This window comes from Merops nubicus, unplaced genomic scaffold (assembly GCF_000691845.1).
Source record: "Merops nubicus isolate BGI_N331 unplaced genomic scaffold, ASM69184v1 scaffold46, whole genome shotgun sequence".
Lineage (NCBI taxonomy): Eukaryota > Metazoa > Chordata > Aves > Coraciiformes > Meropidae > Merops > Merops nubicus.
The window spans coordinates 48,383-64,403 of record NW_008615375.1 but is presented as its reverse complement, the minus strand read 5'-3'; the positions used below and the strand labels follow the sequence as shown (position 1 = coordinate 64,403).

The following is a 16,021-nucleotide window of genomic DNA, read 5'->3' as shown; positions in this document are numbered from 1 at the left end:
AACTGAAAATTTCTGGTGGTCAAATACATCTCTGCTGTTTTCTACAACAGGACAACAAAAAAGGAGCTAGAGTATCTGGCACTACAAATTTAAAATAATACAAAAGGTACCTTCAGATTCAAAAGAATTTCAGTTAGGATATATTGAGCTACTTGAGAGAGTCCAGCAAAAGGCCACTAAGATGAGGAAGGGACTGGGAGCATTTCTCATATGCAGAAAGTCTGAAAAAGCAGGGGGATTTGGACTAGACTACCTCTAGAGGTCCCTTCTAAACTTAAACATCCTGTGATTTTTTTGTGACAGTGTAAAACATATTTCTTCTTTAATATTGTCACAGTACACTTAATATAACATACTGAGGACAAACCAACCAGAATGTTTTACATCAAAAACTGGATGATAGAACTTAGACTACTGATCAGAAGCTGGAAGACACACAACTTCCTTTTAAAAACTTCTATGTCTTCAGTAAGAAGTGAATCTCTAATTCATGGAGTTCAAATGTGCAATACAGCGATGATATATTCCAAACGATAAATGTTGGCTTTCAACTTCTGATTAAAATAATACACTCCTGTATTATCTGCATTGTTTCCTAACTTGCATTCCTCCTCTATTAGTAAATTAGAGCTCACAGCTAATGCTTTATTAGCAAAGCTAAGGGTAATGAAGACACTGCACTTCTATTTCTTTTCAAGGTAGCAAATGAATGTTCCCCTGTTACCTAGAACAGGACACATCAATCCAAATGAAAACTACAATTGCCTTTTCCTTTTACTAGATTTTAATTTTATTTTAAAGAGTACCTGGGTTCAGTTTTAGTGAAAAAAAGAGCGCTGCCATTCGATATAATGCATATTTAGAAAGAACAAATTAATATAACTATAGAACAGCCAGTTATCTTGTAAGATACTGTAAAATGGTATTCAGCTTTGCCAAAGATTAATTTATGTGATTTTAAAAATCATTTATATTACAGTTTTGCATAGCTGTCACTTCATACTCAATATTGTAGTGTTCTGCAGAAAAAAGGGTAACCATTTTTCAAACTAGTCAAATATTACGAGGGGTTTTTTTTTGTACTCTTTTTCCAGATAATTGGCTTTGCCTACTACTAACACAACCCAGCACAGACAGTAGCAGTTTTCCCTTCTACCTATCTCTTTCTCTTTACATGTCCACTAACCTTTAGCATAGATACCCTTTGGGGAGAAAAATCTACATTCTTGAATTTTTTCATGAACTACATGTTTGTTTTCTTTAAAGAAAGCCCAAAGGGTGAGCGCAGCCCAAAGCCAGCAGCCAGCAGCCCAGCAGCCCCCGCCCCGTACACACCTTGCCAGGAGTGAAAAAAGACTTCATTTCCGGAGGAAGGTAATTTTTGGTATTACTGAAATTCTGTAAAGAAAGGAGGGGTAGGGGGGAAGTCACAGCAATAATCAGCGAACGACACATACGCATTCTGGAGGTAGTACTGAAAGATTCTGTTTACATTAATTTATGCTTTTGAAATTTGAAATCTGAACAACATTATCTCAGAGGGAGGAGGAAGTCAGGGTATGTGAATAAATATGGAAACGTACAGACATACATTTTCAACTACATTACAATGGGGAAAAGTCTGAAGTTAAAAGAACTATTGAAAAGAACCCACAACACCATGAATTACAACAAATATTTTATCTGCCTCATCTTGAGAAAAATTAGATGTCAAGGTATACCTTGTCAGGTTGAGTAAAATATCTGGCTGGAAGTACAGGGTCTTTAGGGGATTCCAAACTGTACGTTGTACTCTTTGACATAATGATATTCATTGCTACATCACAGACTGTGTACAGTTTCTGTAAATAATAACATTTAAAAACACAAATAACACTTTAGAAATTCATTGCAAATCTTGACAGAAGACAGTACCTTTTGAGCACAGCATTACAAGAATTCACACATTAAAAGCAATCATATTAAACATTTCAAGTGAACCCACATCTTAACCAGTGTATTGCAGAGTACTACAACATAGGAGCAAAAAAAAAAAAAACCAAAACCAACACTGCAGGCCCAAGCAGTGGTTTCAAAGACAAAGGTCAAAAAAAAAAAAGTCATCTCTGTGGAAAAAGCAGGAAAGTGACAAATCTGTACATTATGTGATGCAAAAAGAAAATCAAAACCAAGATCTGGCTTTGATACATTCACTACACAATACACACTGGAGACATCTAATGGATGTATTTTTCTTCCTAAACTAAGCTTACCTGTGTGCTTCTGAAATGAAATATTATAAAAGCATTTTACTGGATGATTTTGACAGTGAAAGTTATAGTTCACATATATTTAAAGTTAGCATTTAATAATCTTATCAGACAGAAACAGAAGGACTGCAAACTATTACAATTCCCTTGCAAAACTGCAAGGTCTACTTAAGCACAGGAAAATGTCACAGAAACTATGATAAATATAATCATTACAGTATATAAAAATATCATCTCCCACATACAATTCCACTGAAAGGGATTTTAAAGTTGGTGTGTAAACAACAACTCATTTCCAGAAGGAGGCCAGAATTAAATGCAATTTCCAATCAAAAAGTATCACCTACTTCATTCATTTTTTGATCATCTGGTCCTTGAGCATCCTTAGTCTGTTTAATATTTTCTACCATTTTTCTGATAAATGCATGACTGTTGTTTTCATTTTTAGCCATCAATATTTCCAGTATGAACCACAGGCACCTGAAGAAGAAATGCAGTACTCCTCATGAATAAAAATTTAAAAGAAATGCTTTTTAAAAAGCACATCTGACAAAGTAATTTACTCTAGGTTTTACTAGAATTATGAATGAACCAATCTAACTTTGGGAAAACAATTCTTTAGAAAAAAAGATATTAAGGTAGGATAAGCAGAAGGTAAAGGTTCCTCTAAAATAGCACAGAGCACTAAAAAAGCATATGTACTATTTCTCACAACACTTTACAAAAATAGATTGTTTTAACTCTAGAAATAACACTATTAAAAATTGTCTTACTCTTTAATGTCCTTGAGTTGTTCAATGTCCTGGACTTTGACATAATCTGGGTCATGAGCTAGAAGATGGATGGTATAAGGAACAACATACTCTGGTAGAAGTGACAACAGTTTCTCTGAAAAGCAGAAGGAAAGATGCATCAAAAGTCTACATACCAAGAAATATGCTTTTTTGCTACAGAGGAAAAAAAATTTGTCAGCATACATTTAGACACGTGGGTCTGTCAGTACTTTATGATGTTGCATCTCATAGCTGATGTGCCTATATTTCATGCATGCAAAAAACTAAGGTTTTAAGTATCTCTCTTTCAGGGCTGAGAAGTTTCTGGCTACTTTGAGAATACAGCTATAGCCACTCTCCTCCTCCCCCTTGACCTTTCCTTGGTTCAAAGCCTGTATTCTGAAAGACTTTGAAAAACAGAAGCGAGGACAGACCACAAAGCCATGTTAATTGCAAGATGTGAGACCAGCTCAACTGCAGGATAAGCCACTATTCTCTCTTTGGACATTGCAGCATCCAGCCTCACTGTCAACAGGACACAAAGGAATGCCCTTTGCAGGGGCTCTGCAGTCAAAATGGCACAGTGTTCTCCAAAACCACAGCCTACCTTATTTGTTTAAAGATGGGGTAGAAGGGAACATGAAAGTGGACTGAGTTTGAAAGGCCCAATCCCACTTGAACAGAGCAGCACAACTGAATTACAACATTTAAAGCATTCATTTTTTTTCTAGCATCCTCTAAGGCTTGGAAGTAGTCTTAAGTGAGTACTGCAGGAAAAAAGTCTTTCCTCCATCACGAGGGTCAAATGGCCTATTTTCCTTCAGGATTCAAAAAGTAAAGGATTGCTGCCAAAGGTGCTCTCAGAGTCACAATCACAAAATACACATTCCATAAGGTAACAAATTCCTGAGCTAACCAACACCATGCAGAATAAACTTCAGCACCTCCAAGTTTAATGACGAAAATCAGAATAAAAAAAGGTCATATCCCACAGGGCAAGGAGAACAAAAATGTAAGTTGTACACCAGAAGTCAAAAAGCATTTTGCAGAAAAAAAGTCCACTGCTTTCTTCAGCCTAGTGATCGAGAGGAACTGGATGCACAGCCTACCTAAGTTATTAAACGTGTACCCTGTGCAACAACAGGACAACAGGCAAAGAAGCCATGCTGGTATTTATGTAGGTTACTATGGTACCAGCATCTGAGCTTCAGTGCTTGTGGAAGATGTAAAGTCATAGTATCAACATGCCTATGGATAAACACTTGAATGTGAATATCTTCTGAGCTAGTGAGTGGTCATGAAAGACATGACCAAGTCTGGAAAATCTTCTTTTGGTTAGCTTTTATCTATCCCATATTAGGTTATGAATAAGAAGTCCAAACATCTGTAAAACATTATATATAATAATATTTGAAAACTGTTTTAAAATACATGAGAGCACTGACATTTTTATCTCAAATATACATACTCTTATGAGATGTGCTTGACAAACATTATGCACATCAAAAAATACAGCATTACTGTAGATTTCACAAGACTAATTGCCATGCCTAAAATCATCTTATTCATTCTATCCCATTCTTAAAGGTCAGCACAAATAGGGATAATAATGTACAGCTTACAAAATATTTGGATTCGTTCATAATAGCAAGGAAAGCATTCAAAATGAATAAAGATCCACAGAAGATAGTCCTGTCAAATTCCAAGGATATACTTTTAGAAAGCCATTGCAATTGATACATTAACTATCAAGAGTAACATCCCTGTTACTTAGACTGTAAACCATCACAAGGTGTGAAAAAAAGCAATGACGTCCCAATATTTTTTTTCCATTTCAAGCTGTATTTCTGTATGTCCTGGTTCGGGGTGTAACAGAACTAATTCTGCTCAGTGATGTTATTTTTCAGCTAAAACTCTAACTGCACTTTCTGAAGTTAACAGTGTATTTTCACAGACACTTCTAGCAGTGCTAACACTCCATGTTTAGAGGTACCACCCAGCACTGGTACACGCAGACCAAGGTCACTGCTAAATCCCATGTACCACACACACAGAGTGGGGCAGAAAGTAAAGGTTGCACCTGCAGGGAGGAGCAGACAGGACAGGTGACCCTAAACTGACCAGTGGGGTATTCTATCCTATATCCACCATATCCAGTATAAAGCTGAAGGATCAGGAAGGTAGGTCAAGTCTCTTCCTCTTTTTTGCTGCTTCTTCAATAGGTGGTCTCTGAGGACCTTTGATCCTGAGCCCTGTGTTCCTGAACAGAGTTCCAGAATCCAGCTCCTGTTCCCAGTTGCTGTCTGCAGCTGAGTCCAGCCTGGGGCTCTTCCCCTGGGGCCTGTTCCCCAGCACTGGGGGTGACGGTGACACATTGCCATCGGGGGGGAGCTGGGTTCCATACTGGTTTTGTATATTTGTACAGATTCCATGTTAGTATTATTATTATTAGTAGTAGTAATATCATTACTGTTTTCATTAAAGCCGTTTTACTTTTCTAATCAATAAGTCTCTCTCTCTCTCCCTTATTCCCCCTCTTTCCGTATGGGGGCCAGAGGAGTTAACAGAGCCTCCGTTACAGGTCTGGGGGCAGCCCTGACCCTAAACTGTGACACTGTAACTGAAATCTAGTGTCTTTTGCAAAGCAGTTTTTAATGTGTTTCAACTGACATTCCACTATTAACTTCAAAAAAATCCTTCACTTCTTCAAGCACTGAGCTGCAATTCAGCCAACAGCTGTTTGTGTAACTAAATTAAAAAGAAATGTGGCAGGGAGGAAGAACATCGTAATTATGACTTCAAAACACCATCAAAACTGGCTTGCCTTAGACATGTCCCAGGAAAACCAACCCACTATTACTTGTATTAATTAGCAACTTCAGCAGAATGCTCATCAAGAGCTCATGAACTCAGCATTTTCCCACCCTGTACAATTTCTAACCTAACATCAGTAATAATTCCAGCTGGGTCTGGAAAACAGACAAAATCCAAACAAATCAGGAAAAGGAGAAATATTGACACATATTTAACCTCTGCCATGACAAAAAAAAAAAAATAGCAGTCACACATTTTTTCCTCATCTCTCAAGACAAACGACAACCCGAAAAGTTGGGTGGCTTACTGGTCATGAATTACCAGCACTTGAAACTATAATGTGCCAAAAACCTTCATGACAAGCCTTTATGAGCCTTTAGGAAAGAAACATTAAAAAAATTAATCTTTACTCTTAGAATTTTTCCACTTACTGACATGCAAGTAAAAGCCCAGTCTTCAAAACCGAAGATCCCAATGCAAAAGACAAGTCTCTACCCAGATGAAACTACGACCAGAGACACAATCAAATAGGTCTCTTCTTGAGTGGCTTCTGCTCTGAGTACCATTTAGAGAATTTAAGAGGCCTGAAAGTAATTCCTGCCAGCCTGTAAAAGGTCAGTGCAGAGGAAAGAGGCATTTTACTGTCTGGTACCACTCCTCAGAACGTTTTCCTTAGGCAAAGTACAGAAAGTTTACCATCTTTTCCACAAATGCTGAAATCCTCCCAAATACCTGAAGGATATCTTCCTCAACTGTACCAAGTTCTCAAGAAAACAAAAAAAATTACACATTTACAGATTCAGAAAAATAGCTGCATTAACCAGAGAGACAAATTCTCAGCTCTAGTTTTTTGTTGAAGATTTTCAAAAGAGGTATTATTGCCATTACTACCCTGAGCTACTGCATGGCCAGTATGAAGGAGGACAGAGGAAGACATTTAAATAGCATCATCTCACCAGACCTGAGTTTCACTTGTACTACTGTGATACTGCAATAATGACTTTTAAGATGCAGTTTGAGATAATTTGTGAAAAGCTTAGACTGCTAACTCAGAATGCCACAAATTTAACACTGTAATCCACAAAAAATCCTGCAATCCAGGCTCCTCACAGATATCAGTTCCTATCACACCAGTGGCATCACTCAAGGTAAGTCTTCCAGCAAGAAAAAAACATCAGATGCACTTTGAAGTCCAACTGGATAAGAAGAATCACACACACCTCAGCATCTCTTCATTTCTTCTACACATTTTTGAAAGTAACTATGCAACATCTATCTTAATGCAGTTAGGAAATCAACAACTACTTTCAACCCTATGAAAATTCTTATACTTTCCTCCTATGCAACCCAAAAAGAGTATTTAACTCTCAACAGGAATAGTCCTAGGAGGACTAAAAGGCATTTGCTGAATATTTTTTTTCCACATGTTATCAAGGAAGGAGAAAAGCACTACTCTTTTTTCTTGGTTAAGTCTAATTAACAATACACCAAAGGATTTCTCTGCAGAATTCTTCTCTGATCAAAGTTTAAGGAGACTAAGGCACACAAAGACTGACATGGCTAATATAAAGTCTATGATTCATAAATGCAGAAGGATATCAGCTATCTGGCAGCAGCTGTTGAGATCTGATTCGCAAAACAGGTTTGGTCTGTCTTAAAATTAAATTTTAAAAATCCCCTTCATTTCCCAAAGGCCAAAACACCAGTAATATTTCAAGGAAATAAAAGTTTCAGAAATTCTCATTCAAGATGCTCATGGCTCTTCATAGAATCTTTCTGGCTGGAAGAGACCTTCAAGATCTAGTGCAACTGTTAATACAGCACTGCCAGGTCACCACTAAACCATGTCTGTAAAATCCCCCCAGGGATGGTGACTCCACCACCTCCATGGGCAGCCTGTTCCAGGGCTTTACAACCCTTTCAGTGAAGAAACTTTTCCTAATATCCAACCTAAACATCGGCTGGTGCAACTTGAGGCCATGTCCTCTCGTCCTATTACTTGTAACCTGGGAGCAGAGACCGACCCCCACTATGCTACAGCCTCCTTTCAGGTAGCTGTAGAGAGCAATAAGCTCTCCCTTCAGCCTCCTTTTCTCCAGGCTATACGATCCCAGTTCCCTCAGCTGCTCCTCATAACAATTGTGCTCTAGATCCTTCACCAGCTTTGCTGTCCTCCTTTCGACACCCTCCAGCACCTCAACATCTTTCTTTTATTGACAGAACCAAAACTGAACACAGAACTTGAGGTGCAGCCTCACCAGTGCTGATCACTCACCAGGGGCACAATCACTTCCCTACTCCTGCTGGCCACCCTACTTCTGATACATGCCAGGATGCCATTGGCCACTTGGGCACACTGCTGGCTCATCATTCAGCCAGCTATCAACCAACACCCCCAGGTCCTTTCCTGGCAAGCAGCTTTCCAGCCACTCTTCCCCAGGCTGGCAGCATTAGATGGGGTAGTTATGACCCAAGCACATGATCCAGCACTTGGCCTTGCTGAACCTCATCCCATCAGTCTCTGCTCATCAGATCAGTCTGTCCAGATCCCTCTGTAGGGCCTCCCTGCCCTCAAGCAGATCTACATACTTACCTAACTTGACGTGATCTGCAAACTTAGTGAGGGTGCCCTTCACCCCCTCATCCAGATCACTGATAAAAAAACAAAACAGAACTGGCTCCAGTACTGAGCCCTGGGCAACGCCACCCGTGACCGGCCGCCAACTGGAGTTACCTCTGTTCACCACCACTCTCTGGGGACAGCCATCCAGCCAGTTTTTTTAACCAGCAGAACATACACCCATCCAAGCCATAAAAAGCCAGTGTCTCCAGGAGAATACTGTGGGAAACTGTGTCAAGAGCTTTACTAAAGTCCAGGTAAACAACATCCACAGCCTTTCCCTCATCCACTCAGAGGGTCATCTTGTCATAGAAGATCAGGTCAGTCAAGCAGGACCTGCCTTTCATAATCCACTGCTAACTCGGCCTGATTGCTTGGTTGTCCTTTATGTGCTGCATGATGGCACTGAAGATGATCTTCTCCATAACCTTCCCCAGCGTCAAGGTCAGACTGACAGGCTTGTAGTTCCCCAGATCCTCCTCCTTCCATCCCTTCTTGTAGGGAAGCATCACATTTGCTAACCTCCAGTCCACTGGGACCTCCCCAGTTAGCTAGGATTTCCAATAAACAATGGGAAGTGGCTTGGTGAGCACTTCTGCCAACTCCCTCTGTACTCTTGTGTGGACCACCTGGTCCCATAGATTTATGTGCATCTAAGTGGTGTAATAGGTCACTGACCACTCCCTTTCCCTCATAAAGGTCTACTTTTTCCTATGACCATATACCAGTGCTGCCATACTGTATGTGTATGGCTTTGAGCAAGTAAAAATATTAAAAAAAAAAATAAAAATACCTAACAGAAGTTTGTAGTAACTTACAAAGTACTCTCACAATCAGATTTCTGGCATTGGGAAGAGAGACACTAATCCTGAAGTACCTACAAACATAGCCTTTTGTCAGCATAAGACAAGGTAAGAAGCTACTCAAAGCAGCATGACAGTCAACTTACTATACTAGTTATGTAATTAAGGTTGCATGTTATTAATTACTAAAGTAAAATTAATCACTGTCACTTCACTTACAACATAATCAGCCATTAAGTTCAAACAGTACACACAACTGCCTTGAAACACTACTCCACTTCCAATGTACTTAGGCATAAGCATTTGCACAGCTTTTAACGCTTATGCCTGTAAAAAAGCTCAGAAGAGAATCTGGACACTATTTCCAGTTTTCATAGATATCTGCAACTGAAATCTACAGCCAGTCTATGTATAAAATCAGAAAACCATCAGAATTTTCAGTCTACTCACATTTACACTTGAACTACAGCACTTGTACCAAAAAGCAGTTGCTATTCTCTTACCACTAACTGCTGCATGTTGCTTCAGATACTCCCTTCTGACATTGATGTTCTTCACAAGGCACTGCCTAGCATGAGCTCTTCTCTCTTTCACAGGATCTTTTGCACACAGTGCACAAATAGCCATATACTCTAGTGGCAGCCGTAGTCTAGAAAGGCCTTTGTGAAGCTTCTGAGCAAATATTTGTCTCACTTGGTAACATTCATCCTATTAAAACAAAAAAAGGCAAAAACAGAAGAGGTAACAGTCAACTTTTCTAAAAGTAGTATCAGCTGTGAAATAGAACATAGAAGTCTGTGTAAATATGCCAAAATCAATTTCAGACCTTGCAGTGACAGATACACAGGAATTGTAAGAGTGTTTCTTAATGCCAATTCTGAGCAATTAAATCGAATTAACCAGTTAAAGCTTCCCTTAAGATCAGGATTCCCTTAAGACCAGGAAAAGAGTTAAGGTTCAGAAACAAGACGACAGCACATTCAGGACCCAAGGCCTGATTTAGCATAGTATTGAGGCATGGAGTTAATGGAAATTTTTTTAACACAGGACCATTTGCTTCGTGAAGCCAATCTTCACTAAAGCAGTGTTTAGTCAGCAGTAACCACCATGTTGATTTTACTACTGAAATTTCAGAACTTTTCATCAGGCCGTTAATACTAGAAACAGAATACAATGAACAGAATTACCAGATAAGGTCAAATGATGAAGGGAATACTTCCATCATTCTGTGGAGATCTATCAACTATGACTGAGCACAGAAGAGCTTAACTCATGTCTAGTAGTTGCCAAATAACACAAAATAAAATAGTATGAAGGCAGCAAATGGACTTTACAATTTACTAAGCAGTATATTTCCAGAAAACAAATGAACTTTAAAATTCTTTATATGAAAATAATCTATGTACTTTAACACACCATTTGCTGTACCAGAAACCATTTAGTAACACTGGCCAAGGAAGGTTAACAGAAAAAGGTGCAGAAAACAGAAGAAAATGTACAGAAAAGCATAAGGTGAGCCAGGCCATCAGACAGCTTGGCAGAAGAGACCTGTGCCTAGTTGCTACATTGAAAAGAAAGTATGTCCTCCTTGACCTAAAAGACAAAAAAGGATATAGGTCATTGTTGCTGATGGTGTGGCATGGCACAAATTGGAATGATTATTTCTTTATCTTTTAATACTGAGAATAACAAATTTAGCTCAGTTACACTAGTTCACTGAGAAGAAGGGGGACCAAACTCAGTCAAGTTCAACATATCTTATAGCATGCAAAAAAAAAAACCCACCCATACATTAGTCCAGTTTTGTGTATGGGCTTCTCTGAATCTAATGCAAATTCATCAGAAGTTTACCACTTAGCAATATTTTTTTATAAATAAAGTTTGCAAAGCAGCATGTACCCTTCAGACACAACTCTGATTCTTGAAAATAGACAAAGAAATAAAGCACTCGGAGTTGACAAAAGAAACTGAAGAAGTTTTGGGATTTTTTTTAACAAATGAAAGTTCCGTAAAATAAATTTTAAAAAAGAAATTTTAAAAAATTTATTCTAAATACAACTAAAATTCTATTTTCAACAACAAAGCTTACTAGTGCTTATATTTGGCCTTAAAGCCTGTTAAATACTGAACTACTTAATACTATGCTCAATTATTTTCCACTCTAGTTGAATATGAAGTTCTGCTGACACCAAAAATCGTTCTGCAGATAAAAAACCTGCTGGTGAGCTTACAGGTTTGGCTGAACACCTACCTGACTGATTTTAAAATGACTAAAGCTACATGCATTTAATCATCTGTTCACAAGTACAACTTTAATACAGCAATTAGTGACACACTGACTTATGTATTCTGTGCTCTAATTGTTTACAAAATTAGTCTCAGAGAAAAAAAAAAACAAATAGCCAGAGCACCATAGCACAACCTGTGCAACCATTACAGAACTTAAGAATTAATATTTTCCTTTTGTTTAATCTGCTCCTTGATCTGACCACTGTAAATTAAATTAATACTAGAGTTGGCTTTAATGTCACTTGAATGTCTTTATCTTTAGTGTTAATAATGAATAAACTTTTAGAACAATCATTGCCTACCATCAAGACATGGTTCCAATACTAAACATTCCAAGCATGAACATATATGTATGCATATGTAAAGATGCAAATATCTCAAAAACCAATATAGAAGTGGTTTCCATAGGGGATTAATACAGTACCACTTACAAGTGCAAAAGTCACTGAAATGATTACTGTTACTCTGCACCTGAAGACCTGAACTCAATAGTCTGTCAGAGAAAAAACTGTAGAAGACCTCAAGAATATCTAGAACAGTTTCAAGTATTCAAAAAGGGCTACAGCGCAAAGTAAAGGCAGAATTACTGTCCTGAGAGAGCTTATAATCTGCATTCTAGTAAACAAGTAAGAAACAAAAGACAAAGAAATATCAATAAATGAGGAAAAGTGACAGAAATGATATACTGTAGTGGAACAGATTCTCTGGGAAGCTATGTCAAGGCATATGGACATCCCACAGAGGCAACTACAGCCAGCCAAAATGGTCTCACAAAGGGTAATTCATGCCTAACCCATCTAGTAACCTTTTGTGATGGAGTGACTGCGTAGGTGTAAGGGAAGACCAACTGATCTCCAGGTAGATGACATCTGTAAGGTCTTTGATAGTCTCACACAATGTTATACTGGTTTCATAGACGAGATACTGGTTTCATAGATCTCTGCACCTGAAGACCTGAACTCAATAGTCTGGCAGAGAAAAAACTGTAGAAGACCTCAAGAATATCTAGAACAGTTTCAAGTATTCAAAAAGGGCTACAGCGCAAAGTAAAGGCAGAATTACTGTCCTGAGAGAGCTTATAATCTGCATTCTAGTAAACAAGTAAGAAACAAAAGACAAAGAAATATCAATAAATGAGGAAAAGTGACAGAAATGATATACTGTAGTGGAACAGATTCTCTGGGAAGCTATGTCAAGGCATATGGACATCCCACAGAGGCAACTACAGCCAGACAAAATGGTCTCACAAAGGGTATTTCATGCCTAACCCATCTAGTAACCTTTTGTGATGGAGTGACTGCGTAGGTGTAAGGGAAGACCAACTGATCTCCAGGTAGATGACATCTGTAAGGTCTTTGATAGTCTCACACAATGTTATACTGGTTTCATAGACAGACTACTTGATAGCTAAGAAATTGGCTGGATAGCCACATCCAAAGGATTGCAGTTAAAAACCCAGTGTCCAAATGCAGACCAGTAACAAGCGGTGTCTCTCAGGGTCAATACTGGGACCACTGCTGTTTAGTATCTTTATTAATGATGCAGACAGCAGGACTGAGTATATCCCTCAGCAAGTCTGTGGAGGGACCTTGACAGGCTTAAGGAGTGGTCCCACATGAACCTCAGGAGGTTCAACAAGGCCAAGTACAAGGTCCTGCACCTGGCTTGGAGCAGTCCCCGGTATCAGTTTAGGCTGGGGGATGATGGGAATGAGAGCAGCCCTGCAGAGAAGGACTTGGGACACACCAGTAGATGAAAAATTGGAAGTGAGTTGGCCATGTGCACTTGCGGCCGAGGAGGTGATTTGCTTTCTGGGCTGCATATATGGAAGCATGGCCAGAAGGTCAAGGAAGGCAATTCTGCCTCGCTGTTCTGCTCTTAAGAGACCCTACCTGGAGTACTGTGTCCAGCTCTAGGGTCCCCATTACAAGACAGACATGGAGCTGTTGGAGCAGGTCCAGAGGAGGGCCACAAAAAGTGATCAGAAGGGTGGAACACCTCTGCTAGTAAGACAGGCTGAAGGAGAGTGTTGTTCAGCCTTGGAGAAGAGAAGGCTCCAGGGAGATCTTATTGTTGCCTTTTAATATATGAAGGGGGCTTATAAGAAAGATGTAGAATGACTTTTTACCAAGGCCTGTAGTAATGGGATAAGGGGCAACGGTTTTAAACTCAAAGAAGTTACATTTAGGTTAGACATATTGAATCTATTTTTTACAATGAGGGTGGTAGGCACTGGAACAGGTTGCCTAGAGCAGCTGTGGATACCCCATCTTTGGAAGAGTTCAGGGTCAGGTCAGATGGGGCTTGGAGTAACCTGATCTAGTGGAAGATGTCCCTGACAACTGCAGGGGTCTTGGAACAAGATGATTTTTAGAGGTCCCATCTGACCCAAGTTACTCTATGATTCTGTAGTAAAATGTGGCACTAACCTTTTTATAAAATGTTGATGACCCTATTATGTTCTAATTTAATTATCTCTCAAAATTCCCATTCAAAAACTGGAGGAGAGGTAAGCATTAGACTCAAAAGATAGCAAAAAAAGGTGACAACACATCTATTATCAATATCTGCAAACAGTTAAGACATAAAACTGCAAAACATCCAAAAAAGAAAGTGAGAGACATTGATGAAAGAGGGCAAGGAGTTTGCACCTAATGTACAGAAAAGAGTAAATATAATAAAGGCAGACTCTGATACAGGAGAACTGCAAGGCTAACATTTGCAATAACCAAAAATTTGCCACAGGAGGGAAATGAATGAAGAAATGAACAGATTTTGGTCTCTGGCAAGGCTAGTCTGGCCTGACATTAGCCAACTCGAGTATCCTTTCTGGAACACAGACAGATCTTATTTGTCATTACAGTTAGTGGCTATTTTCTTCTCTAATTTTGTTCTGAATTGTAAAAATAATTAAAACTCATTTTTACACAAGACTAACTCTAATTTTGTTCTGAATTGTAAAAATAAAACTCATTTTTACACAAGACTAACATCTCTATTAGGTTTTGGAATAGGAAGACTGAAAAGTATCAGTCCTCATGTTGGGTGTAAAGACCCTCAGCCATTACCACTGCATTTCTGCTGCATTTTTGTTAGATTTCATCTGCTTTACATCAAGTTTTGTTCCATTTCTTTGTTTTTCATAGCATTTAGGAACTGAGTAAGGGAACACAGCATCTGGGAACCCCTTTCCATAGGAACACAAAAGCTTAAAATCCACATAGACCTTGTGAAAACAATATATTAACCTAATACTACGGTGTATGAGTGATTTTCTAGCCTAACTGTGCCCAACTCCAAATAACTTAAGAACTTGAAAATTCCAACATATACTGCAGTCCAGTACTACAGATCTAATTCTCACCCAAAATCAGTTTTCAGGATTACATAGTGGGAAAATAAACTCATGCCAAGGCTGAATGTTTTGCTGAAAATCAGATTAGCAGAAGTATACAAAACAGAGAGCAAACAACATATATGATCACACATTTGCTGATAACCCACAAGTCCCACCTAATTTCCTTACATTTATGGCTAGTGCACACAGCTGATACTGTTCTAAGGTGATGATCTCATGGTAACAAGGTTCTTGCGCCAGCTTCACAATCGCATTCCCTGCGGCCAGCCGCAACCGCGACATATCAGGTTTGCTGAAAAACAAGCACATGGATTATGAAAGATAATTAGTAAGAAAATTATTTCATTTTGGACTTAATTAAATTCCAATAAGCTTAAAAAAGAAGGAAAAGTTTCCATGGATTTCACCACCCCCACCTTCCCAAATGAATAGCAGAAGTAACTTCAAAAGTAGTTTCCATGTCACAACTTTTTACAGCCTATTACCACACACCTATTTCCTTGCCCTAACTTAGCAATCAAAATACTCCTTGGAATTTCCCAAAAGTTCCATGTAGGTCTGAAACAGTTTTAGCTGTTTTTAGCTCCCAATGTTGCCAAGCTTCTTCTTAGCGATGATAGCTCAAAATCCATGCAAGTTAACATAAATTAAGATTAATTATATATGATAGGTGAATAAATTAATTGTATTTTTCAAATATAACAAAAATGGCAAAAAGGACTTTGCAAGTGAAAAAATTTTTAACCTTCTGAAAGTCTTGTTACTTGACTTGCACATGCAAATTGCACTCCCACCTAGCTCAACATTCCGTTTGCTAGTTTTTGTATCAAAGGATGAACGTTCTTTTTGTAACCTATAACCGCATTCACAAAGGTTATCAGAATATTAAGTGTCTTCACAGGAGCTTTGCCAAATAATAGCCACTTGATGTGTGCATTAATAAACATAGTTGAGCTTTTGATGTTCTTAGAAAATGAAATTCAGGAAAGTTTATTCCTTTATATACTTTCATATCAAATGCAAAAGAATCAAGAAGTTTTATGGATCTCTCACTTAAAACACTAATGAATTCTATTCAGAAGTAGTAGGTACAGCTTTTTCCTTCGATAACTTGC

General features: G+C 38.5%; 1 protein-coding gene across 1 annotated transcript in view; it reads right to left on the bottom strand.

Moving 5' to 3' along the window:
• Positions 1 to 16,021, bottom strand: part of PDS5B (PDS5, regulator of cohesion maintenance, homolog B (S. cerevisiae)) — a 75,325-nt gene that overhangs the window by 11,927 nt on the left and 47,377 nt on the right. Inside the window, exons 19-24 of the mRNA XM_008942478.1 lie at positions 15,075 to 15,198; positions 9,763 to 9,967; positions 3,023 to 3,137; positions 2,597 to 2,729; positions 1,722 to 1,841; positions 1,336 to 1,398 (exon numbers count right to left, since the gene is read on the bottom strand). Coding sequence (XP_008940726.1) covers positions 1,336 to 1,398; positions 1,722 to 1,841; positions 2,597 to 2,729; positions 3,023 to 3,137; positions 9,763 to 9,967; positions 15,075 to 15,198 — 760 coding nt within the window. The remainder of the gene's footprint in view (positions 1 to 1,335; positions 1,399 to 1,721; positions 1,842 to 2,596; positions 2,730 to 3,022; positions 3,138 to 9,762; positions 9,968 to 15,074; positions 15,199 to 16,021) is intronic.